At 39.1% G+C, this 27,603-nt stretch overlaps 3 protein-coding genes across 4 annotated transcripts in view; 2 read left to right on the top strand and 1 right to left on the bottom strand.

The window, feature by feature from the left end:
- The window catches only part of LOC110966357 (metabotropic glutamate receptor 7), a 262,684-nt gene that overhangs the window by 195,060 nt on the left and 40,021 nt on the right, over positions 1 to 27,603 (bottom strand).
- On the top strand, positions 191 to 8,771 carry LOC110966353 (tripartite motif-containing protein 16-like). Of its 2 annotated transcripts, none has more exons than XM_051948899.1 (2): positions 191 to 1,294; positions 5,491 to 8,771. In XM_051948899.1, exons 1-2 carry the CDS (start codon positions 634 to 636, stop codon positions 5,646 to 5,648), a joined length of 819 nt encoding a protein of 272 aa, XP_051804859.1. In that variant the 5' UTR covers positions 191 to 633; the 3' UTR covers positions 5,649 to 8,771. The 2 variants fall into 2 exon arrangements, with proteins under 2 accessions (XP_051804859.1, XP_022071380.2); XM_022215688.2 differs by having other exon boundaries at positions 242 to 2,189; positions 8,526 to 8,771.
- LOC110966354 (tripartite motif-containing protein 16-like) lies at positions 14,630 to 17,764 on the top strand. The gene has a single exon (XM_051948881.1). It carries the CDS (start codon positions 14,784 to 14,786, stop codon positions 16,470 to 16,472), a length of 1,689 nt encoding a protein of 562 aa, XP_051804841.1. The 5' UTR covers positions 14,630 to 14,783; the 3' UTR covers positions 16,473 to 17,764.

Here is a 27,603-nt window from a genome sequence, read left to right as displayed (position 1 = left end):
TTCTTGAGTCTGTTTGTTCATAAAACATCAGATTCAACATCAATAATCTTTGATATATTCCTGATTGTGATACTCAAAAGACAGAATTTTTCATTTATCACTGATTTAAAACCAAGTATTTTTACATTTGTTCAAAAAACCAATAACAGTGAAACTGCATGAATAAGCTGGCATTTAAAGGGTTAAATTTGTCACTTGAGATCAAGATCAATGACGGTTAAAAAAAAAGCGACTCAGCAGAAGTCTAAACAAAGAAAACGTAATATTTTCATCACAACGTTGTTGATGCGGAAATTTTTATCAGTGAGGAAATCTGAGTAAGTTGTTTCAACTGTCGTCTGAGGGTTGAATGAGAAATGAGCTCTGCTGTAAAAAGGTTCAACACTCAGCGTCTCTCTGCTCTTCCTGGAATCAAGCTCAGCCTGATAACCCTCCTCTTCCAGATCGACAAACACAACAGCTCCACTCCACCCATTTCCTGGTTCCTCCCCTTCAGATCTGCACTCTGCAGATGGCTGGTAGAGCTGACAGGGCCTGTTTACTGCAGGAGCACATGATTTGTCGATCAGAGTTCAGACGAGTTCAATGTATGAGAAAGTGAAACTCAAACAGTCTGTGTGACCGAGAGCAGAAATGGCGCAGCAAAGAAATCAGCCGGATGCAGAGAAATTCTCTTGCTTCATCTGTGTGGATCTACTGAAGGATCCGGTCACTACTTCCTGTGGACACAACTTCTGCATGGACTGTATTAAAACACACTGGGATGAAGAGGATGGTCAGAGAACCTACAGCTGCCCTCAATGCAGGAAGATTTTCACACCGAGGCCTGACCTGGAGAAAAACGTCCTGTTAGCAGAGTTACTGGGACTGGCAATCAATGAAGTGGATGTTTCACTGTCAGGACCAGAACCAAAGACCAGAGCTGGATTCTTAAAATGTTCGAGAGAAATCACTCTGGATCCAAACACAGCACACGGACGTCTGGAATTATCTGAAGGAGACAGAAAAGTCTCCAACAGATCCATTGGATATTGTCAGGTCCTGAGTAAAGAGAGTCTGACTGGATGTTGCTACTGGGAGGTGGAGTGGAGAGGAGAAGGAGTTTATGTAGCGGTCGCATACAAGAATATTTGCAGAGATGGAGGCTTATATGAATGCGGATTTGGACTCAATTACAAATCTTGGACTTTACGTTGTGACACCAACAGTTATTCATTTTGGTACAACAACTCTGAAACTCCCGTCTCCGGTCCTCAGTCCTCCAGAATCGGAGTTTATCTGGATCACACAGCAGGTATTCTGTCTTTCTACAGCGTCTCCAAAACCATGACTCTCCTCCACAGAGTCCAGACCACATTCACTGAGCCCATACATGCTGGAGTTTGTCTTGTCTTTGATTCAGACACTGCAGAGTTCCTGAAACTCAAATAGAGTGACTCCAGTATCTGAGGGTCAGTTCATGTTCAGCCCTGATTTAAGTTCATGATCTGCAGTTTACTTCTGTAGTTGCAGCATTAATTAGTCACATGATGGTGGAACTGATTGATTTTTAAATGTTTCAGTTATTTTAAAATCTGCTTTCAGCTTCTGAAACATTTCTTCATTTTATTTTTCATATTTGACAAGAAACTGAATGTTTTGTGGGTTTTGGATTCAAACTATTCAACTGTTGAGCTGTGGAGCATTAAAATGTTTGTTTTAGTATTTTCTTTTGTTTTACATTAAAAATGATTGACAGAGAAAATAATCAGCATGAAATAATCATTAACTGAAGTCATGTAATCCATAGTTTCATCATTTCTGTTTGATTGAATGGATTTGAGTCAATGTTTAATGTTTTGTGTGAATTTATCATCTAAAAGTTAAGAATTAGTAAAAGGATTTATGACCAAACCACTCAGTGACAGTTTTTACAGGTGAAATATTTAAACATCAACAACAGAAAATGTGCATCTGTACCAGCTTGACACATGAAATCACTAAATTCACATTTATTCTTTGTTTTTTATTGTCAATATTGTTTTCACATTTTAACCTTCTCAGAAACTATTTTGCAATTTAAGAGTTGAATGTAAATGTAGCAGTAAATGACTTTTAATGTCCTTCTGAATCTGCTGTTTGCTTTCCTTTCACTTGAATTTATGTTTCTTCAATTTCATGTTAGTGATGCATTTATGGAACCAGCTGAGGTGATGGAAAAATCAGATTTTTATTCCAATGTGCACTTCATTTCTCTTTGACATGTATATATGTACAGAATTTATGGGATTTATGTTTTATTGTGGATTTTCTGGTTGAAAAAACATGATATTTTATAGTACTCAGTATACATTTGATAAACTGACTTGGTGGTTTTTAAAATTTTGTTGTTGTGTTTTGTTTTGTTTCTAAAAAGTCGATAAACTGTGATTCAGCTTCATGGTAATCTGCAAATAAACAACAATAAATGAACAGAGCCTGGATTCTGGATTCTATCATTGATGCTCTAATTATACATTGAAATTATTTTTCTATATTTGATATTGTTGTCATTTTTACCGTTGCCAGACACTCTGCGACATAATCCTTGACGTTGGTCAGCTCAGTCTCAGCTCCTTGAAATTTTCTGCCACACCTCCACATGCACCACATCCACACGTGTGAAAGGGCCTAATGCAGCTTTATTCAATGTCCTATTGCTGCTGTATAATGGTAATTTCCCCGCTGTGGGATTAATAAAGGTTTAATATATCTATCTATCTATCTATTTAGGGTCAAAGCCCCAATTGGTGCAAAGACTCTAATGAAACCTATGGATTTCGTTTTCTGTTTATTTCTTATTATTCTTTCTTTGGTAGACTTTTCATTTGGACTTTGAAGGCCTAAAATACGCAAACACATGAAACTTTGCATGCATATCAGTACCAGAGAACAATTTGATATTTTAGGGGAACTGCATAAGTGTGAGCTAAAATGACTCCATAGCGCCACCTGGACATTTATTCCTGCAGTACATGTCACTGAGAGTTTAGACATTTGATGCACATATGTAACTCGTCAAGATGCACAAAAATGTAATTGACAACCATGTCCAAAACCCAACAGGAAGTCGGACATTTTGAATCATGCGTCGTATTTTGGATGATTTTGGACCAATTTTTGCACATTTTCAAAAGCTATAAACTCAAAGGGGGTAACTCTGACAGATCTGAAATTTGGACAAGATGGATACCAAGCATGGGTAATGAAAAGTTATGAAAATACTCTGCAATAATCTGAGGGTGTGGAAATGGTTGCCCCCAGAATTTTGATGTTTGATACAGGAAAAGCTGTGTAATTGGCCTGTACATGCTCCAATCTGCCTCAAACTTTACATGTCTTATCAGAGTCCAGGTCTGATGACATCCGTAGGTCAAAATACAGTCGCAGTGATCGCACCAGGTGGCGGACATTTTGCATGCCTTGCTATGAAACAGGAAATGCTGTCTAAATCCCCATGCTCAATCTGCCTCAGACTTTACATGTTTAGCCAGAGTCCTGCCCTGACCACATCCATATGCTAATATCCATTCAAAGTTATAACACCAGCTGCTGGCAACAGTAAAAGACATGTTTCATGTTTTGATGTACTACCATTATTAACCTCAAACATGGTGCCACAAGCCTGAAGACACTGATGATGATTCATGGAGAAAACTGTGAGTTGTCATCAAACAGCATGTCTATGGCGATGTGGTGCATTTTAATGTATCACCATCAAAACTTAAGTGTTTCTATCTCAGCTGCATAAGATCCAACCTGGACCAAGTTTCAGATGCTAGACAAGAGTCCGGATCTGAAAATGTCCATGTTCCAAAAGTGAGTCACAGCCATAGTGCCACCTACTGGCAACAGGAAGTTGTAGCCATTATAATTGCACATACCGTTACCAGAAACTCTGTGATATAATCCATGACACTGGTACGTGAAGTGTCAGCTCCTTAAAATTTCTGCCACACCTCCACGTGCACCACGTCCCGACATGAAAGTGCAAAGGTCCATTCAATGATGGTTGCAGCTTTAATTATGACTATTATAACTACTACTATTCTCCTTGAGGTCTCAAGAGGTCTCAAGTGATTTTTTCTTTACATCTGCTGCTGCACAAAATCATAGTAATAACAATGCATCACACCAAATTCACTGCTTACTGACATATCCCAGACTGTGAAAAGAGTAAAATATTTCTTATTAATTGCATGAAAAATGTATGACTTATGATCAGAATCGATGTCAAATCGATGTTAAATAAAAGCAACTCAGTCAAAGTTTAAATAATGTTAACATGTAATACATTCATATTTTTGTCAGTGAGGAAATCTGAGTAAGTTTTTATTAAACTGCTGTCTGTGGGTTGAATGAGAAATGAGTTCTGCTGTAAAAAGTTTCGACACTCAGCGTCTCTCTGCAGTTCCTGGAATTAAACTCAATCTGATAACCCTCCTCCTCTTCCTGATCTACAAACACAACAGCTCATATTTCCACACATTTCCTGGTTCCTCCCTTTCAGATCTGCACTCGAATTCAAACAGTCTGTGTGACCGAGAGCAGAAATGGCGCAGCAAAGAGATCAGCCGGATGCAGAGAAATTCTCTTGTTCCATCTGTCTGGATCTACTGAAGGATCCGGTCACTACTTCCTGTGGACACAGCTACTGCATGGACTGTATTAAAGCACACTGGGATGGAGAGGATGGTAAGAGAATCTACAGCTGCCCTCAGTGCAGGAAGACTTTCAAGCACAGGCCTGACCTGCAGAAAAGCATCTTATTAGCAGAGTTAGTGGAGGAGCTGAAGAAGACTGGACTCCAAGCTGCTGCTGATGATCACTGCTATGCTGGACCTGAAGATGTGGCCTGTGATGTCTGCACTGGGAGGAAGATGAAGGCTGTCAAGTCCTGTCTGGTCTGTTTAGCTTCTTATTGTGAAAATCACCTCCAACTTCACTATGATTCACCACCATTAAAGAAACACCAGCTGGTGGAGCCCTCCAAGAACCTCCAGGAGAACATCTGCTCAAACGCTGAAGTTGATGATTTACTGTCAGAACCAGAGCCAAAGACCAGAGATGGATTCTTAAAATATTCTAGACAAATCACTCTGGATCCAAACACAGTACATAAAGATCTGTTACTTTGTGGGAGGAACAGAAAAGTAACTTTGAGTGAACAAAAACAACGTTACCCCGATCATCCAGACAGATTCACTGATTATTGGCAGGTTCTGAGTAAAGAGAGTCTGACCGGACGTTGTTACTGGGAGGTGGAGTGGAGCGGAATAGGAGTTCATGTAGCGGTCGCATACAAGAACATCTGCAGAAAAGGAAGCTCAGATGAATGTATATTTGGACTAAATGACAAATCTTGGTCTTTACGTTACACCAACAAGTATAAGTTTTTCTACAACAACACTAAAATTCCTGTCTCTGGTCCTTGGTCCTCCAGAATCGGAGTCTATCTGGATCACAGAGCAGGTATTCTGTCTTTCTACAGCGTCTCTAAAACCATGACTCTCCTCCACAGAGTCCAGACCACATTCACTGAGCCCATACATGCTGGAGTTCAGCTTTGCGGTGATGCAGGTTGGTTGTTCAATTCTGCAACCATTGCAGAGTTCGTTAAACTCAGATAAAGTAATTCCAGTGTCTGAGGGTCGGTTCGTGTTTAGTCCAGATCTAAGTTCACGATCTACAGTTTACTTTTGTAGTTGCAGCATTAATTAGTGTTTTGGATTCTGTCGAGAGGAGCTGAGGTATGAGATCCCAGAGACAGCCAAATAGTACGGACTTCTGGCATAAGTAGGTAGAATAAAGGGATTGCATTTTACAAGTATTAAAATCTGTTGATTTTATGAATTGATTATAAGGTCACTTGAATAATGTGTGCTCACATGCCAGTAGGACGATCTAACTGTATGATTAATTATGTTAACCTACAGATTACGCATATTTACACAGTAATTAATTTTTAATCTGTAAGAATTATACCCTGATGATTTTATGATTTGTTATGCTGTAACCTGCTGATTTTATGGTTGATTATACTGAGGCCTGATAATCATACGCTCACATTAGAATGATTCATAAGCATTAAGTTTGAGGTATTGAATGGTGATTTAAAATGAGTTTGACAATCCAAGTAAGTCTGAGATTGCACAATGGATGTCAAAAGTAGGATGTGGCTAACTGCCAGTAAAATGAATACGTTTGCAACTCTGGACGCATGCAAGCAGTCGCACTTTCTTAAACTTGGTTGTTTTTCAACTGAAATGTGGAACTAAAATGTGGAAGCGGTTGAGAGTTGAGACACTGCAGAGTGTCGCGATGAGACTTGAGAAAGAGTGCAAGTTAGGAGAGAGAATATGTTGTAATGCACATATCTATGGGGAATTCTGCTTTTGTTTGAAAATGAAGAGACACTATGTTTGGAGTTTTTTGGGAGTTCTCTGCTGAAAACAGAAAACATCTGAGGAAGATAAGAGTACACTTAGCAATTAGAGGAGTCTGTATGGTCTGTGAATCTGTCCAGAAGGAGTAATGGATTGTTCTCTTTGTCCTGCTTGAAGACAACAGAGGAATAACTTATCTGCATGAAGGACTGTTTCTCAAATGGACCAGAGCAGTGATTCTCAAACTCTTTCTGTCAGGACCAACTTTGGAAGATAACCCCCACCAAGTGCTTATTTGGCAAGTATGAACACAAGTCAAGACTTGCATATTTGGTTTTGAGCAACGGACAGCGCAGTTTGAGTATTGTGCACTGCAAAAAACAGGCCAACGTTAAAACAACAGTTCAGCTAATTAGTTTCACGTAGACAGACCTTTTCCTCACAGTCACTCACCTGCCCCCCTGTCAACACACACTTTGAGAAACACTGGACTATAGGAATAGTAAAGAGACCAACACTCACTCCTTTGGAACTACAAATGTGGATTACAACTGTTCGGTCCAAATGGAAAAAGGACCACAACTAGAACTAGAACCAGAACCAGAGCCAGAACCAGAGCCAGAGACCAGAGCTGGATTCTTAAAATATTCAAAAGAAATCACTCTGGATCCAAACACAGCAAAGACACATACGTTATTAACTGAAGGTAAAAGAAAAGTCAGCTTCATGGAAAGTCCCCATTCTCTGTCTGACGTTTTACTGTCAGGACCACAAGCACAAGCAGAGGCCAGAGCTGGATTCACAAAATTTTCAAGACAAATCACTCTGGATCCAAACACAGCAAACAGACAGCTGTTATTATCTGAAGGGAACAGAAAAGTAACATTTGTGCAAAAAGAACAACGTTATCCTGATCATCCAGAAAGATTCACTTATTTTCGGCAGGTCCTGAGTAAAGAGAGTCTGACTGGATGTTGTTACTGGGAGGTGGAGTGGAGAAGAAGAGGGATTTATGTCGCGGTTGCTTCCAAGAATATCCGCAGAACAGGAAACTCAATTGAATGTGGATTTGGACAAAATGACAAATCTTGGTCTTTACTCTGTGACACCCACAGTTATAAATTTTGCTACAACAACACTGAAACTCCCATCTCTAGTCCTCCGGCCTCCAGAATCGGAGTTTATCTGGATCACGGAGCAGGTATTCTGTCTTTCTACAGCGTCTCTAAAACCATAACTCTCCTCCACATAGTCCAGACCACATTCACTGAGCCCATACATGCTGGAGTTTGGGTTTTCTATGGAACCACTGCAGAGTTCCTCAAACTCAAATAGAGTAACTTCAGCGTCTGAGGGTTGGTTCATGTTCAGCCCTGATTTAAGTTCGTGATCTACAGTTGCAGCATTAATTAGTCACATGACGACGGAAATGATTGATTCTTAAATGTTTCAGTCATTTTTAAATCTGCTTTCAGCTTCTGAAACATTTCTTGATTTCATTTTTCATATCTGACAAGAAACTGTATGTTTTGTCGGTTTTTGATTCCAACTGTTGAACTGTTGAGCTGTGAGGCAATCAAATATTTGCTTGTTTTAGTATTTTCTGACATTTTATGCTTAAAATGATTGACAGAGAAAATAATCAGCATGAAGTAATCATTAACTGAAGTTCTGTAATCCATCATTTCATCATTTCTGTTTTATATTTTCTGTGTGACAGCTGAGATAATTGTTGAACAACCAGTTTGTCTGAAAGGATTTGAGCCAATGTTTCATGTTTTCTGAGAATTCATGACACAAAAGTGCAAAAAAAGAAAAAAAAAATGAACCGACACCGTTTTATTTCTTCTTTTGTGTCTTTGCAGCAGTTTTGTGTGTATCGATATGAGTTTGACACATGAGATTATGTAATTCACATTGTATTCTTTGTATTTTATTGTAAATATGTTCATGTTTTCACATTTTACCTTCTCAGAAACTATTTAGCAACTTAAAAGTTGAATGTAAATGTAACAGTAAATGACTTTTAATGTACTTCTGAATCTGCTGTTTGCTTTCCTTTCACTTGAATTCATGTTTCTTCAATCTCATGTTAGTGATGCATTTATGGAGCCAGCTGAGGTGAAGGAAAAATCAGCTTTTTATTCCAATGTGCACTTCATTTCTCTTTGACACAGATATATGTACAGAATTTATGGGATTTGTGTTTTATTGTGGATTTTCTGGTTGAAAAAAAATTATATTTTATAGTACTCAGTAGACATTTGATAATCTGACTTGGTGTGTTTTGATTTGCTTCTAAAAAATCAACAAATTTGTGATTCTGCTTCATGTTAATCTGCAAATAAACGACAATAAATGAACAGAGCCTGGATTCTGGACTCTATCATTGATCCTCTAATGAGACATTGACATGATTACTACATATTTGATATTGCTGTCATTTTTTTTCTCCTGTGAACTGTATTAAAGGGGTTAGTGTTCTTGCAGTTGTATCAGAAAGTGTTTCAGACAAACAAAACTTACTTTCATCTAACTGGACCGAAAAGTTTGATCTGATTTCTCCTTTAAGTCATGTCTTTAGTTTTATTTTTGTGACCCAAGCACTGACAGTGTGTCGGACCCTGTTGGAAGGAAAGAAATTCATTCTCGTTCAAAACAATCACATTTTTGAGGTCGAAACTTGCTCAAAAACTCTTGAAAATTTGCACATGTATCACAATTGGCGACAAACTACATTTTTGGACTTGTGCATGTGTGTGACAAATGGCTCCATAGCGCCCCCTGTAACATTTGTAACATCGACTATAGGCAGGACACTTCACCTACATCTACCAAAGTTGGTAGCCACATGTAGCACGTCAGGACGCACAAAAAAGCATCTTGGAGGCATAACCTAAACCGAACGAGAAGTTGGCCATTTTGCTTTAACTGTGAGATTTTTTTCCCCCTCATTTTCATGGTTTAACTCCTCATAGGGGGTAACTCCAGGACACCTCAGATTTGGCCAGTTCATACAACAGGCCTTAATGATGAAAATTTATTAAAATCTTCCACAACAGTCAAAGGGCGTGGCCATGGCGACCTCCAGAGCTTTGATGGTTCACCATGAAACAGGAAGTGCTGTCTAACGCCACTGTACATGCTCCAATCTGCCTCAAACTTTACATGTTTGATTCGAGTCTGGGACTGATCACATCCAAATGCTAAAATCCATTCACAGTCATAGTGCCACCTGCTGGAAACAGCTGCACATGATCCAATCTGGACCAAATTTCAGATGCTGGACAAGACTCCTTGTCTGAAGACATGTAGGCTGAATCCCAAACCGCCCCCTACACACTATCCCTACACACTATCCCTCCGTTTGCGCGTTCCCGCGGAGGGTCCTCCATATTAAGGGCCGTCCCAAACCGTGTAGTGCGGAGGGAGAGTGGACTGTTCAGCCCTTAAATAGCGAGTCTGCATCGATGCTCACTCTCGACAACTTTTTCAGGAAGTGCAACGTTGAAATGGAGGAGGAAACAAACATATCGATGAAGTTCCACATGCGTCCATAATTTCTCCCACGCCTTTTTCACACTGACAGAACATCACAAAGAGTGGTGAAAAAAGATAAATCAAAAGAAACAAATCTTCTTCTCTGCTAACGTTTGATTTTATTGTGCACCCCCTGACACCTAAAAATTTGAACACAACTGACAGAATTCATTTATTCATTCATTCATTTGTTGGATTTCAAATACCAGATAATAGGATTGGAAAACGTGGGATGACTTCAAATTATTTGAAGCAGAATGTAGCCCCTACATCATTGCCTGCAACCTGTGCCACAGCTCTACAGCCATGCACAGTAGGCATCTTTGTGTTACCATGGCGATGACATCTTCCGTTTTCCAGTGAGGTGACAGGGCGTCCCAATACGTCATTGGGGTGTCCCATTCCTGACGATCGTATTTATACCCTCCCCCTTCAATTAAAGTGCCCTCCACAGCTGCGAGTGTGACTTCTTTTGGAGTGACACTCGGTAGTGTAGTGGGAGTGTGTAGGGGGCGGTTTGGGATTCAGCCCTAGGTTCCAAAAGTGAGTCACAGTCACAGTGCCACCTATTGGAAACAGGAAGTTGTAGCCATTATATTTACACATACCATTGCAAGAAACTCTGTGATATAATCCTTGACATTGGTCAGCTAAATGTCAACTCCTTGAAATTTCTGCCACACCTCCACATGCACCATGTCCCTACATGGATGTGCAAGGACTCATTCAACAATGCTTACAGCTTTAATTATTACTATTATGACTACTACTATTGTCTTTGAGATCTTAAGCGATTTTTGTCATTCAATCAAATGCTACATAAAATAATAAAAACAACACCACATCAAATTAAATGTATTGCTCACTGACATGCCTCAGACTGTGATAAAAGCAAAATACTTCTCAGTACTAATTGCATAAAAGATCTGAATCAACGTCAGTCATCTTTGATATGTTCCTAAATGTGATAATTAAAAGACAGAATTTATCATTTACCACAAATTATATTAAAAATAAGTCATTACGTATTTGTTTTCATAAAAATAACAGTGAAACTGCGTAAACAAACTGGCATTTAAAGGGTTAAATTTGTGGATCGATGTCGGTTAAAACAAGCGACTCAGCAAAAGTCTAAATAAAGTAAACGTAATATTTTCATCACTGCATTTTTGATGAGCATATGTTTATCGGTGAGGAAATTTGAGTAAGTGTTTTAAACTGTCGTTTGAGGGCTGAATGAGAATTAAATTCTGCTGTAAAAAGGTTCAACACTCAGCATCTCTCTGCTCTTCCTGGAATTAACCTCAACCTGATAACCTGCTTCATATTCCTGCTCTGCAACCACAACAGCTCCACTCTGACCACACATTTCCTGGTTGCTCCCCTTCAGATCTGCACTCTGGACACGAACCGTTCGCTGCAGGAACACATGATTTGTAGATCAGAGCTCAGACTAGTTTCAGGTACGAGGAAGTCAAACACAAATAGTCTGTGTGACGGAGAGAAGAAATGGCGCAGCAAAGAAATCAGCCGGATGAAGAAATTCCATCTGTCTGGATCTACTGAAGGATCCGGTCACTACTTCCTGTGGACACAGCTACTGCATGGACTGTATTAAAACACACTGGGATGGAGAGGATGGTCAGAGAATCTACAGCTGTCCTCAGTGTGGGAAGACTTTCACACCGAGGCCTGACCTGGAGAAACACGTCCTGTTAGCAGAGTTAGTGGAGGATCTGAAGAAGACTGGACTCCAAGCTGCTGCTGATGATCACTGCTATGCTGGACCTGAAGATGTGGCCTGTGATGTCTGCACTGGGAGGAAGAGGAAGGCTGTCAAGTCCTGTCTCGGCTGCCTGATTTCCTACTGCGACAATCACCTCCAACCTCACTATGATGTGGCTCAACTCAAGAAACACCAGCTGGTGGAGCCCTCCAAGAACCTCCAAGAGAACATCTGCTCTCGTCATGGACAGATGATGGAGATTTTCTGTCACACTGATCAGCAGTTGATCTGTTATCTCTGCACCATAGAGCTGGAGGTGAGTCGACTGAACATCCAGCAGAGAATCAAGTACAGACAGAAAGATGTGGAGCTGCTTCAACAGGAGCTGGAGGACATCAATGTATCTGCTCATAAAACAGTGGAGGACAGTGAGAAGATGTTGACCGAGATGATCCATCTCATCAAGAACAGATGCTCTGATGTGAAGCAGCAGATCAGATCTCAGCAGGAGACTGAAGTGAATCGAGTCAAAGAGCTTCGAGAGAAGCTGGAGCAGGAGATCAGAGATCTGAAGAAGAAAGATGCTGAGCTGAAGCAGTTCTCAGTTACACCAGATCACAACCACTTTCTCCTCAACTACTGCATCAACATCCGTCCTCGAAGACGCTTTGAGGACGTGACAGCAGCTGTTAAAGAGCTCAGAGATCAACTACAGGACATTCTGAGGGACATGTGGACAAACATCTCACTGGCAATCACTGAAGTGGATGTTTTACTGTCAGAACCACAACCAAAGACCAGAGATGAGTTCTTAAAGTATTCAAGAGAAATCACTCTGGATCCAAACACAGCACACAGAGGGCTGTTATTATCTGAAGGGAACAGAAAAGTAACTTTTACGAGAGAAGAACAACATTATGATGGAGGCAACGGTGAAGATGATGATGAAGATGATGATGGAGACGATGATGGAGACGGTGATGGAGACATTGATGGAGACAATGATGGAGAAGATGATGCACACGGAGACGGAGACGGTGATGGAATTTTCTGCGACACAGCTCAGATTATTGTTGATGGAGAACCTGATTGTCTGAACGGATTTGAGTCAATGTTTAATGTTTTCTGAGAATTTGTGACATGAAAGCACGAAAAAACAGACTCCTCACTGAACCACTGAGTGACAGTTTTTACAGGTGAAATATTTAAACAACAAACAGAAAATGGACATCTGTATCAGCTTGACACGAGATTACTAAATTTACATTTAATTCTTCGCATTTTATTGTAAATGTTTCCATGTTTTCACATTTTACCTTCTCAGAAACTATTTCGCAACTGAAGAGTTGATTGAAAATGTAACAGTAAATGATTTTTAATGTCCTTCTGAATCTGGTCTTTGCTTTCCGTTTATTTTGAATTCATGTTTCTTCAATCTCATGTTAGTGATGCATTTATGGAACCAGCTGAGGTGATGGAAAAATCAGCTTTTATTCAAATGTGCACTTAATTTCTTTTTCACAGGGACACGTACAGAATTTTATACTTCATTGTGGATTTTCTGATGGAAAAAAAAGATATTTCATTGCAGTCAGTAGTCATTTAATAATCTGACTTGGTGATTTTTAATTTTGTTCACGTGTTTTGTTTTGCTTCCAAACTGTCCACAAACTTGTGATTCAACTTCACGTTAATCTGCAAATAAACGACAATAAATGAACACAACCTGGACTCTGAATTCTTGAGGCCTAAAATGCTCAAAAACTCATGAAACTTTCTCAAGCAGATCAGAACTGCCTACAAATTACATATTTTATTTGGACATGTACATTTGTGTGGAAAAATGGCTCCATAGCGTCCCCTGGAACATTTGTAACATCTGCTACAGACAGGACGTTTCACTTGCATCTACTGAAGTTGATAGCCACATGCAACACGTCAGGATGCACAAAAAAAAAAAAAAACTTGGCGCCAGATCCTAAACCCAGGAAGTCGGGTATTTTGATTTCATTATGAGATATTTTTTTGTCATTTTTGCTCATTTTCAGGGTTTAACTCCTCATAAGGTTTAACTCCAAGACACCTCAGATTTGTCCAATTTATGCAACAGGCCTTAATGAGGAAAAGTTATTAAAATCTTCCACAACAGTCAAAGGGCGTTGCCATGGCAACCCGTTGAATTTTGATGCTTCGCCATGAAACAGGAAGTGCTGTCTAACTCCCCTGTACATGCTCCAATCTGCCTCAAACTTTACATGTTTGATCAGAGTCCTGACCTGATCACATCCACATGCTAATATCCATTCACAGTCATACTGCCACCTGCTGGAAACAGCTGCACATGATTCAATCTGGACCAAGTTTCACATGCTGGACAAGAGTCCGGATCTGAAGACATCCAGGTTCCAAAAGTGAGTCACAGTCATAGCGTCAACTGTTGGTAACAGGAAGTAGAAAATCATAAATGTATTGAATATGAGCTCTTCAGGTTTGAAAAATCTGACTGTCATCTTCATTTCCTTCTTCTGCTGATGTGAAAGCATGAAACAAAAGCAAAAATTGGAGGATTTCATTGAACAGAAACACACATTTTCTTCAATAACAGGTTAAAAGGATGTGAACAACACCAATAAACTTACAATCCACAGCTGTTTCAATATTTGATTCACTGCTGATCAGATGAAAGTCGAAGCAGCTGAACTATGTCTAATAATGAGGAGTGTTTTGTTGTTCTGATTTGCTGTTTTTGGCATTCCACCAAAGCTCAATTGTTGACAAAGTTTTATAGGAGGTCCAACATGCTGCTGAAGTTCAAACTGACTGTAAACGTATAAATCAGGACCATAAATTCTGTCAATGATCAAACTGTTCCACTTCCTGCAGTCTGTATGAACCAGACTGATAACCCTCCCTTCTCTCCAGCAGAGTCCAGCCTCCTCCCCTTTTATAGATCTACCAGCTTAGGGATTGGTGGAATCAGAATGCTGACAAATAATGAGCTGACAAACCCAACTGCTGCGGATCAGCGTCCAAAGGTTGACGATAATAAAGTTGGGTTTGGCCTCCTGCGTGACTCTTACTTGCTGTAACATTTGCAGTTGCTGAGAGGAGAAATGGCGCAGCAAAGCAATCAGCCGGATTCAAAGAAATTCTCTTGTTCCATCTGTCTGGATCTACTGAAGGATCCGGTCACTACTTCCTGTGGACACAGCTACTGCATGGACTGTATTAAAACACACTGGGATGGAGAGGATGGTCAGAGAATCTACAGCTGCCCTCAGTGCAGGAAGACTTTCACACCAAGGCCTGTCCTGGAGAAAAACGTCCTGTTAGCAGAGTTAGTGGAGGATCTGAAGAAGACTGGACTCCAAGCTGCTGCTGATGATCACTGCTATGCTGGACCTGAAGATGTGGCCTGTGATGTCTGCACTGGGAGGAAGATGAAGGCTGTCAAGTCCTGTCTTAGCTGCTTGATTTCCTACTGCGACAATCACCTCCAACCTCACTATGATGTGGCTCGACTCAAGAAACACCAGCTGATGGAGCCCTCCCAGAACCTCCAGGAGAACATCTGCTCTCGTCATGATAAGATGATGGAGATTTTCTGTCGCAGTGATCAGCAGTTGATCTGTTATCTCTGCACAATGGATGGACATAAAGGCCATGAAACAGTCCCAGCAGCAGCAGAAAGGAAGAAGAAGCAGAAGAAGCTGAAGGTGAGTCGACTGAACATCCAGCAGAGAATCCAGGACAGACAGAAAGATGTGGAGCTGCTTCAACAAGAGCAGGAGGACATCAATGTATCTGCTCATAAAACAGTGGAGGACAGTGAGAAGATGTTCACCCAGATGATCCATCTCATCCAGAGACGACGCCAAGATGTGAAGCAGCAGATCAGATCCCAGCAGGAGACTGAAGTGAATCGAGTCACAGAGCTTCAAGAGAAGCTGGAGCAGGAGATCAGAGATCTGAAGAGGAAAGACGCTGAGCTGAAGCAGCTCTCAGAGACCCCAGATCACAGCCACTTTCTCCTCAACTACCCCTCAGTGTCAGCACTCAGTGAGTCCACACACTCATCCAGCATCAACATCTGTCCTCTGAGACACTTTGAGGACGTGACAGCAGCTGTGAAAGAGCTCAGAGATCAACTACAGGACATTCTGGGGGACACATGGACAAACACCTCACTGCCAATCACCGAAGAGGATGTTCCACTGTCAGGACAAGAACCAGAACCAGAACCAGAACCAAAGACCAGAGATGAGTTCTTAAAATATTCAAGAAAAATCACTCTGGATCCAAACACAGCATTCAGATGTCTGGAATTGTCTGAGGAGAACAAAAGAGTGACAGTAATGAGAGAAGAACAATGTTATCCTGATCATCCAGACAGATTCATTGACTATTTTCAGGTTCTGAGTAAAGAGAGTCTGACTGGACGTTGTTACTGGGAGGTGCAGTGGAGAGGAAGAGTTTACGTAGCGGTCGCATACAAGAATATCTGCAGAGACGGAAACTCAAATGAATGTATATTTGGACGGAATGACAAATCTTGGGCTTTACGTTGTCATACCAACAGTTACACATTTTTGTACAACAACACTGAAACTCTTGTCTCTGGTCCTCGGTCCTCCAGACTCGGAGTTTATCTGGATCACAGAGCAGGTATTCTGTCTTTCTACAGCGTCTCTGAAATCATGACTCTCCTCCATAGAGTCCAGACCACATTCACTGAGCCCGTACATGCTGGCGTTTATCTTTTCGGCTATGGAGTCACTGCAGAGTTCCTAAAACTCAAATAGAGTAACTCCAGTGTCTGAGGGTTGGTTCATGTTCAGTCCTGATTTAAGTTCATGATGTACAGTTTACTTCTGTAGTTGCAGCATTAATTAGTCACATGACGATGGAAGTGATTGATTCTTAAATGTTTTAGCCATTTTAAAATCTGCGTTCAGCTTCTGAAATGAGAATATCTGGTTTTTATCTGGCACCAGGATGCCAGTGTTTCCATTTTAATATTCTTTGGCCTTCATGTGGCACCAGAATGACAGTTTCACAATTGTGTCCCCTGGAGATGATGCTCTATATACTGAGATGTGAGGAGCCGGAAGTGCCTGGCTTCTCTTGGGACAGCTGACCAATCACAGCAGGCCGCGATTTTAACAAGGTGGGCTTAAAAACACTGGAGCTAAAACCGCGCATTTCATAGTGTAATGAGAATTCCTGAAGCAATGTAGAAACAAGGATGTCATTCGGTTTTCAAACAATAAAAATGTGATGTTGATTTTCATGATGTTGAAATTTCACAATGAGGCAGACGTGTTGGTTCAGTGTGGAAGCAGTAACATGGTGGGTCTCAGTTTAAAGCATCAAGACACAGGAAGTGATGTTTGATGGAGGTTTGTGTTGATCCTGACAAGTTTTCTGACTTGTCACTGAACCTCTGAGTGGCACAGTTTTTACCGGTGAAATATTTAAACCTAAACAAGAAACAGAAATGTGCATCTGTTTCAGCTTGACACGTGAAATAACTAAATTCAAATTTAATTCTTTGCATTGTATTATAATTATTTCCATGTTTTTTCACATTTTACCTTCTCAGAAACAATTTAGCAGCTGAAGAGTTGATTGAAAAGTAAATTACTTTTAATGTCCTTCTGAATCTGCTGTTTGCTTTCCTTTCATTTGAATTCATGTTTCTTCAATCTCATCTTAGTGATGCATTTATGGAACCAGCTGAGGTGATGGAAAAATCAGATTTTTATTCCACTGAGTTGGATTTATTTTATTTATTTATTTTGTGAATCTTGTGATGGAAAATAATGATATTTTATTGCAGTCAGTAGTCATTTAATAATCTGACTTGGTGACTTTTAAAAATTTGTTGATTGGTTTCGTTTTGCTTCTAAACTGTTGACAAACTTGTGATTCAGTTTCATGTTAATCTGCAAATAGACGACAATTAATGAACAGAGTCTGGATTCTGGATTCCATCATTGATGCTCTAATTATACATTGAAAGGATTATTCTCGATTTGATTTTCTTGTCATTTTTTCTCCTGTAAACTGTATTAAAGGGGTTAGTGTTCCTTCAGTTGTATCAGAAAGTGTCTCATTTTACCAAAATTTACAAGGAGTTAACTCCAAGACACCTCAGGTTTGTGCAGTTTATACAGCAGGCCTTTATGATGAAAAGTTATTCAAATCTTCCACAACAGCAAAAGGGCTTTGATGCTTCACCAAGAAACAGGAAGTGCTGTCTAACTCCACTGTACATCATCCAATCCTTCACAAACTTTACATGTTTGATCAGAGTCCTCCGCTGATAATATCCACATGCTAATGTCCATTCACAGTCATGGCGCCACCTGCTGGCAACAAGAAAGAAGATGTTTTACGCTTTGATGTACTCATTCCTGAAAATTTCTGCCAAATGCAGAAAGATGCAACATGTCCCAACATACATGTGCGAGGGTCTGGTCAACGATACTTGCAGCTTTAATTATTGCTATTATTACTACTACTATTGTCCTGTAGGTTTCAAGTCTTTTTTTCTCATTAAATCTGATGCTGCACAAAGTAATTACAATGTATCTCTGTGAGGACCCATCCAATGATGCTTCTTGCTTTAATTTTTTATTTTTAATGCTTGATTTTTTCAATAACGACCTGGTCAAGAGGCGGCATATAACAAGATGAAGAACAGAAACAGGTTGCAGACACAGCAAATCAGACAGTATTACAAAAATAAAACACACAAAGACTTTTAAAAACAGAAAGGCTAAAAAGGCTAAAAACAAGTGCAGTGGTCCTGAAGTGTTTCTGTAGCTGATTTTTTTAAATGACAAGAGTGATATGTTTGAGGAGAGTTTTAGAGAAGAACAAAAAGTAGGAAATAAGATCTCTGCATCCAGAACAAAAACCCTGAATCCTGTCTTTCCTCAGTAAACCAGTAGGAAAAACTGCATCAAACCAAGCTGCAGACCTGCAGCCAGTTTCTCTCTAACAGGGGATTCCTGGCGTTTCCTCTCAGAGTTTCAGCGTCACGCTGACGGAGGAGGATGAAGCTAAAACAGGAAGCTGGTGGGTGGATGTGTTTGCTGGGCGAAGCTCTCTGATCTCGGTTGGCTGTCGGTTCTGGAAGCAGGACGAGGCTGTTGGCAGCTTCTCTTTCTGGGATTGGCTCTGAAGTGGCGCTAATATGCTAATTCCCTCCCGCTAACTGAGGAAAGTCCCTGATGGAGGTTGCAGAGCTGCAAAGGATCTATTTATAACAGCAGCCAGGAGCAGGTGGACGATTCAGAACAGAATTCCACCAGAAACATACCAGAAATATACCCGAAACATACTAGAAATATACCAGAAATACACTAGAAATATACCCAGAACATACCCAAACATACCAGAAATATATCAGAAATATACCAGAAATACACTAGAAATATACCAGAAATGTACTAGAAATATACTCGAAATGTAAGAGATATCCCAAAATTATACCTGAAACATGCCAGAATCATTCCAGCAATATACAAGAAAAATACCGGAAACATACCAAAACTATATCAGAAATATACCAGAAATATATTAGACATACACCAGAAATGCACTAGAAATATACTCAAAATATATCAGAAATATACCATAAATATCCCAGAAACACATCAGAAATATACCATAAACATACTAGGAATATAGAGATAAACACATCAGAAATATACCATAAACATACTAGAAATATAGAGATAAACACATCAGAAATATACCATAAACATACTAGGAATATACAGATAAACACATTAGAAATATACCATAAACATATCAGATATTTCACAGGCTAATGTAAGGTCAGGCTGCTGCAGGGAGGTTTCATGACAAATATGAGCTAATTTGTTAAACTCAGCCTTCAGTAATGAGATTTTCAGCTCAAACATGTTGTACAAGTCTGACCATTTAAACCAGTCAAAGTTCCCAGTTTGCTGAACAGGAAACACGAGCAGCTAATGAAGCGTGAACTCGAGTCCAGCAGCTTCCACTCTGTTTTTCTAATGGAAGTCGCTGTGGAGCTTTTTAATTGGATTCTGCTCTGGTTTCTTCTGACATTTTAATGATTCTTTGTGGTTTTGTTTGCATAATAAGGAGGAGAAGATGTCAGCAGGAAGAAGACCAAGAAGAAGAAGAAGAAGGCGTGGAGAGAAGAAGGAAACCAAGAAGAAGGTTTTTATCGACATGTCGTCATCTCTAACTGCATCATTAGTGTCTGATGAACTGCAGCAGGCTTTCTTCACTTTCTGACACTCGGCTGTGAAATGTTTCCATCTAATCAGATTAAATCAGACGTTATTGATCCTCATCAGGATCCTGACACATCACAGACAGATGACGAGGTCAGAAAAGAACGATTAGACTGAAAGACTTCAAAAATTTAGGAAGAAGTCTGACGTACATTTAATCTTTTTCCATCTGCAAGAGAGGTCGGCAAAAACAAGCTGACAAGTAATCTGCAAAGTGCATAAAAACACAGCATCTACAGAGCAAAACTGTATTCGTTCCAGGCTGTAAATATGTGTATTTCTACTAGAAAGTTGGGCATTTCAGCATTAGAGTCTGTGGAGATGGACTCGCTTTTGGAGCAGCCTCAAGTGGACTTTGAAGGAACTGCAGTTTTTCAGCTCTGGACTTTGCTGCTTCGCCTCAACAAGAAAAAAAAATGTAATTTTATGTGCCGCCAAAAACAATAAAGCTATCCACAGCCTCACACGTGATCAGGTCACACAACTGGATGGAGATCTCAACTACAGTGAGCTAAATGTCAGCTCCAGGCAGCTAGTTTAGCTGCTTCCTTTCAGTAAGACTGAAAATCAGAAAAAAAGCACAATTTTTGCTCTACTTCTCGGCAACGCACCATAGTACAAATATCAGAATTTTAACGCAATAAAATCTAAAAAAACTTGGATATTAATGTGTGAAAGTGAGGAAAATCCTGGATACTAATGCAAGAACTGTCATAGCCCTGGATGATACAGACAAAAACATCAAAAACCTGAATATTAACGCACTAAAGTATTGCAGACCTGGATATTGATGCATAAAAGCTTCAGAAACTTAGATATTATTGTAGCAAGCATCCATAAACCTGGATGTAAATGCACTAAAATATCAAAAACCTGATATTAAAGCATCAGTGTCTCATAAATGTAGACATTAACACATCAAAGTGTCAAAAACCTGGATTTTAAGGCGCTGAAATATCTAAAACCTCCATAATATTGAACAGAAGTGTCAAAACCCTGAATATAATCGCAGGAACAACCCAAAACTTGGATGTTAAGGCACTAAAATATCAAAAAATTTCAATATTGACCAATAAATTTATCAAAAACCTGGATATTTAGGCACCAAAATGTCAAAAAACTGCATTTTTGTTTTTATTGGAGTGTAAGATCTGCATGGAGTTGCATAAAATGTGCAGTAAAGTCCAAGCAGCTCTCAGATAAAGGTATCTGATTATTCAAACTGACTTTACTTTAGTCCTATTTCCTGCTGAATGATTTTCACTCTGGCTGCTCGCTCAGATATGATATTCCGCAGCCTGTAACTGATGATTCTCAGTTTTCAGGAGCGTTTTTTTGTCATTTTTTTAAAATAAAAACCTTTCTGACGGAGGAAACCTGTGACGGCGGCTCGTCTGGATTCTCTGGAGCGAGTCGGTGCTTCCAGGATTCTGTGAGCTCAGCATTCATCAGGAACCACGCTGAGGTTTGGACCCAACTACCAAACAGCTCAGCGTAGATCCTCCTACGTTTCCTCAGCCAGAGATCCAGAGGTTTGTTTGTGACGGGTCCCGACTCCACAAGGCGACCTGAATGTTTCAATGAGCCCAGGCCTCCGGGGACGAATACATCTCCATAAGTAGAGCCGAGAAAGTTTAAATGCTGCCGTTTATTAATCCTCCACAGTTACTGTGACCGATTGTAAAAAACAATGTAGTTTATCTGTTCTAGTCCGAGAAGATTTTAAAAGTGTGTGAAACCTTTAAGACGCCAGAAAATAGAGAACCACAAGAAAAACAATTCCATGAGTCTAAACCGACGTCGTCAAAAAGCTTCTCATTTCCAAAACTCAAAGACATTCAGTCAACAACAGCATCAAACCAGAAAAAACAGCAAACGCTCATTTCATTTTTTTCACGAAACCTTCAAAATTTGGAAAGAAAAACGGACATAAATGGATTACATGATGCAGCAAAAAGTACAACATCTGCTCTGTTTCCATCAAGAGTCTCAACGCCAAGGCGCAAAAGTATCAGAATCTGGATTTGGACTCATTAAAATTTAAAAAACCTAAAAAAAAAAAAGTGTCATACAGAGATATGCAAAGACATGCATGTACCAAACAATCAAAAAGCTGGATAATAATATTATAAATCTGGATTTAAAGGCATCAAAGTCTCGAAATCTACATTTTAACTAATTAAAGTGTCATAGACGAAGATATTAATGCACTAATGTATCACAAACCTGAATAACAATCTATAAACACCTCATAAAGCTGGAAATGAAGGCATTAGAGTGTCTAAAACCTGGATATGCACACACCAAACAGCCAAAAGCCTGAACGTTAAAGCACAAAAGTATCATACTCTGGATATTAATACATTCAAATGTCAACAAGCGCTAACGTAGTAATAACCTGAAAAACAACACAGACAAGTCTCATAAACCTGGATATTAAGGGATTAAAGTGTAAAAAAAAAACCCAAAAAATGGATATCCATGTACCAAACAATCAAAAACTTAGATACTAGCGGACAAAAGTAGCAAAGTGTGGATATTAATGCATTAAAGTTTTAAAAGTTTGAATACTGACATATCAAAGTGTCAGAAATCTGGATATGCACATACTAAACCACTCCAAAACATCATATTAATGCACAAAAGAATCAAAATCTGGATATTAATGCATGTAAGTGTCAACAACCTGAACACTGCCACATTAAAATGTCAAGTCTCAATAATGTAGCTTTTAACACCTAGATATTAACATATCATAGTGTCAAAAACCCTGACATGCACGGATCAACGTAACAACATAAAACCCGATATTAATTCAAAAACATGTCAAAATCTGGGTATTAGCACAACAAAGTGTCAAAAACCTGGCTATTAAGGCATTAATGTGTCACAAACCTAGATATGTCTGCACCAAACAACTCCAAGAAATCCTGTTAAGGCACAAAAGTATCAAAATCTGGATATTAATACATTAAAGTATCAACGAACTGGACTTAAATGCACTAATGTAGCAAAAACCTGGATATGCAGGTACCAAACAATCAAAAATCCTGGATATTAACACATTAAGCTGTCCAAAACCAGGATATTATTACATTATAGTGTTTAAAACCTGGATATTATTACATTATAGTGTATAAAACCAGGATATTAACACATTAAACTGTCCAAAACCAGGATATTAATACATTATAGTGTATAAAACCTGGATATTATTACATTATAGTGTCTAAAACCTGGATATTATTACATTATAGTGTCTAAAACCTGGATATTAATACATTATAGTGTCTAAAACCTGGATATTAATACATTATAGTGTCTAAAACCAGGATATTATTACATTATAGTGTATAAAACCAGGATATTAACACATTAAACTGTCCAAAACCAGGATATTAATACATTATAGTGTATAAAACCTGGATATTATTACATTATAGTGTCTAAAACCTGGATATTATTACATTATAGTGTCTAAAACCTGGATATTATTACATTAGTGTCTAAAACCTGGATATTATTACATTAAACTGTCTAAAATCAGGATATTAACACATTATAGTGTCCAAAACCAGGATATTATTACATTATAGTGTCTAAAACCAGGATATTAATACATTATAGTGTCTAAAACCTGGATATTATTACATTATAGTGTATAAAACCTGGATATTATTACATTATAGCGTATAAAACCTGGATATTAGTGCACGGAACTACAAAAACACGCGTGTTCACATCAGCTGACATGAAATCAAATATGATTTATATTTGAATTTGTTTTGCACAATTTGAACAATTGAAACACAGGAAGCATTAGAATCCTAGAATTTGAATTTATTAATTTGGAAATATAAATTTAAAGTTTGTAGCTGATAAAAGAATGATTCTCTATGCAGACGACACCCCGCTATTAAGTCAGTCCACTCGTTATAGAAAGAATTCCAAATACAGGTGAAAATTCCTGTATTCTTTCACATCCCAATATAGATTCAAGTATAATTTATACCTAAATACTGCAATATTGTGCAGCCTCATTGTGTTTCTTACACAAATGCACCTCAAAGCTGGTTAATTCCACTGATTTGTCCGTGTGAACAGGAGCGTAAATGAGTAGAAATGAAGGCTCTTTCTTGTGTTTTTCTTGACTTTCTTACTGCATCAAATGTATGAATATAAAACTGCAGTATTTAAACAGTTCCTCCTCCTGGGCTGCTCCTCGGGTTGCCTCTTCCTGTTTTGCTGTGAGGTTTTGCAGATTCGTTCTATAAACAAAGTCTGAAGCGCTCGTTACCGTCGGCTCCGGCGGGCCCCTCCACTCGGTCCTCGGAGCCTCAGACCGGAGGATTCTTTACCGAGCGACGTGGGCGAGGAAAACAGAGGAGGGTTTTTAATCTTGAAAGAGGCAAACGTCCGCCTGGAGCAGCGAGAGAAATCTGGCAGCAGGAAAGGAAAGGAAAGGAAAGGATGACCCGACGTAAACCAGAACCTCCACAGAAAAACCGACAACAAAGTGCAGTAAAGCTGGAAGTTAAAAACCAGCCGAGGAACTGAGCGAGTTTTGGGGTTGAGTTTCATGAACCAGGATATTAAAGCATTGAAGGGTCAAAAAATATTAAAGTGCATCTATTGATGATCATTTTACATCTCCTTGCTGTCATTTTGCATATTTTTGTCATCATTTTGTGTCTTTTTCTGATATTTTTGCATCTTATTTCAGTCATTTTGCAGTTCTTTAATGGCATCTCTTTGTGGTAATTTTGCACCTGTCACCGCCTTTTTGTCTCTAACATCTCTTTGTAATCATTTTTGTGGGTTTTTGTGTCATTTTGTGACATTTTTGTGCCCTATTTTAGTCATTTTGCATCTCGTTTTGATCCCTATGTGGCTATTTGCAAATATTTTTGCAGAGTATTTCAGTCATTTTGCCTCTTGTGGTCATTTTGTGTCTCTGCAATCATTTGTCATCCTATTTTAATACCTTGGCATCTCTTTATGGTCATTTTGCATGTTTTTGTGGTCATTCTGTGTGTTTTTGTGATATTTCACATCTTATTTAAGCCATTTTGCATCTCTCTGTGATTGTTTTGCGTCCCCGTTTTGTTATTTTGTGTCTCCTTGTGCTCCTTTTGTCACTCTCTGTAACAATTGTGCATCTTGTTTGATAATTTAGCATCTCTATCTGTTGTAATTTTGCATCACTTTGTGTTTCTTTAGTCATCATGTGATCATTTTGCATGTTTTTGTTGTCCTCTTGTGCCTTTCTATGATACTTTTGCAACCTATTTTTGTCATTGTATGTCTGTTTGTGGTAATTTTCTTTCTCCTTGGAGTGACTGTGCATCCAGTTTTGATCATTTTGCATCTTATTCTTGTTATTTTGCATCTCTTTGTGATAATTTAGCTTCTGTTTGTGGTCATTTTGTGCCATTTTATGCTATCATAGTGTCCTATTGTGCTCATTTTTGAAGTTGTGCATCTCTCTGTGGCAACTTAGCATCTGAGTTTATTCATTTGGCAACTATTTGTGGTCATTTTGTGGTATTTTCTTTGCTCCCTATTAGTCATTTTGCAAATCTATATGCTAGCTGGCAGCAGAGATTCAGTCATAAAACACATATTTTCAGATCCCGTGTCACAAATTTATTATCACATTTTACACCCAGTGCAACCAAACATCTGCAAATCTGCTTTAAAAATTACAGCAAAAAGACCACTCATCTATAAATCAATGCAAACAGCAGCTGCTGTTCGGTCGAGGTTACATTTTTACAGCAAAAATGATTTAGTTTGTTAACAAACAAACTTAACAAACGCCGTTACAGTGAAATAACCCGCCAGCTAGCAGCAGATATAACGTTAGCAGTGGAGCTAAAGGTCGCTAAACCTCTAAATAAATCACACTGCTGCTGTGTTTGACCACATACGGCCTTTGTTACTGCAGCTGCACTCTTTATATTAATGTTCTTTAGCAACAACATGCATGAGCGGGTTTCTCCACTCAGTCAGATACAGCCAGTGCCTGTTCAGGACGGTCGAGGAGAAGAACTAAACCAGATGTTAAACGCCCTTCAGCGATGCGATCTTTGCTCAACAGAGCAGACCGGGAAGGCACAGCGAGTTTGTGGGGTGATAATTAAAAGGTGACATGATAGGAAATAGTTGCAGAATCAGGGAACAGGGCATGCTTTCTGCTTGAATTTTTCTTTAACACTAAAATGCACAACGCAAAGGGGTGGTTTTACTCTTTTATAGCAGCTGAATATTTGGTGTAAACTGCTTGTGCACTCAACTGACCTGATTAAATTTTTAAAAAACTGACTGGACATGATTTTTTTTATTGAGCATAAAAACTGTTCAGGTAAGCAGAAAAAGTCTATACAGTCAGCTCAAAGTGGCGTTATACGGTCCTATATGGTGAAAATCAATTTTTTTTGTGCTTTGTGGTGTTTATAAGCATGGAGGTGTGAAATAAAAGCTGTAAGTAGATGAAGATGCTTTCTTCTGCCTTTTCTAAAGATCCTCTACAGCTAGGTATCGGTTTAGCTGCTTCTGCTAACTTTAAAATGTCTGAGCAAAGAGTAAAACTGAACAAATGTTCTGCTGTAGGCTGTAAGAGTGAACACAAGACTCTTCATGCACCTGCAACATGAAGCTAGTTCAGTAAACCCAGGCTGTCCTCACATGATCTGGTTTAGATCAATATAACAATGGCTGTCATGCTAAGTGATCATGTGTGACTGGTTATTAACTCCGCAAGTCAGGCCTGAGTGTCTGAATTTCTGACCTGAGTTCACATAAAGAGGCAACGTTGACACCAGAAGACCAAAGTTAAACGACTGAAGATTGTTTGCTAAAGTTGTCCATAAGCAGCTAAAAACAGGCGACGCTGCTAGCTAGGTTATGGACAAGGAGTTGAAACATTTTGCTAAAACTGTTAGCTAATGTTGTGGATAAACAGTTGAAGTTGTTAGCTTAAGTTATGGATGAACAGTTGAAACTAAAACAGGTTAAACAGCTAGTCAACATTATGGATAAACAGCTGAAGTTGTTAGCTAATGACAGCTGGCTGTAAGTAACTGTTGTTGTTCATTTTCTGTCTCTTTGAGGTTGTTTTGAGTTTCTGTAGTCTTTTTGTGTCTCATTTGCAGTCTCAGTGTGGTCATTTCCTGTCTCTGTGGCTGTTTTAAATCTCTTTATAGTCTCTGTTTTTAATCTCTTTATAGTCTCTGTTTGTTTTAAATCTCTTTATAGTCTCTTTAAGGTTGTTTTGAATATTTTTGTGGCTGTGTTGAATCTCTTTTTGGTCTTTTTCTTTTCAGTCTTTTTCTGCTTGTTTTGAATATTTTTGTGGTTGTTTTAAACAGGGATGGGAATTTTCCGCGGATCCGCGGATTTCGTTTCAAGGATCCGCGGATTTCATTTAAAGTTTGAACACTTTATTGTTAACGACGTTAACAAGCTGTCGTTCGATCGTAAACGGACCAGCGATTGGAAGTCGCTGCGCCGCTGCTTTGAATTGTCTTGTGTTTGTTTTGAATATTTTTGTTTTTGCTTTGAATCTCTTTGTGATCTTTTTGAGTTTGTTTTTTATCTCTTCATAGTCACTTTGTGGTTGTTTTGAATCTTTTTGTGG

Source organism: Acanthochromis polyacanthus, chromosome 5 (genome assembly GCF_021347895.1).
Source record: "Acanthochromis polyacanthus isolate Apoly-LR-REF ecotype Palm Island chromosome 5, KAUST_Apoly_ChrSc, whole genome shotgun sequence".
NCBI lineage: Eukaryota > Metazoa > Chordata > Actinopteri > Pomacentridae > Acanthochromis > Acanthochromis polyacanthus.
The sequence above is the reverse complement of the archived record's forward strand: the minus strand, read 5'-3'. Positions and strand labels throughout refer to the sequence as shown.

Bases quoted from the DNA above. Each gene is read 5' to 3' on its own strand.
- LOC110966353 (XM_051948899.1), top strand. From the start codon at position 634: ATGGCGCAGCAAAGAAATCAGCCGGATGCAGAGAAATTCTCTTGCTTC. The intron at 1,295-5,490 runs GTATTCTGTCTT...ATCACAGAGCAG, and splicing joins TTATCTGGATCACACAGCAG to GTATTCTGTCTTTCTACAGC.
- LOC110966354 (XM_051948881.1), top strand. From the start codon at position 14,784: ATGGCGCAGCAAAGCAATCAGCCGGATTCAAAGAAATTCTCTTGTTCC.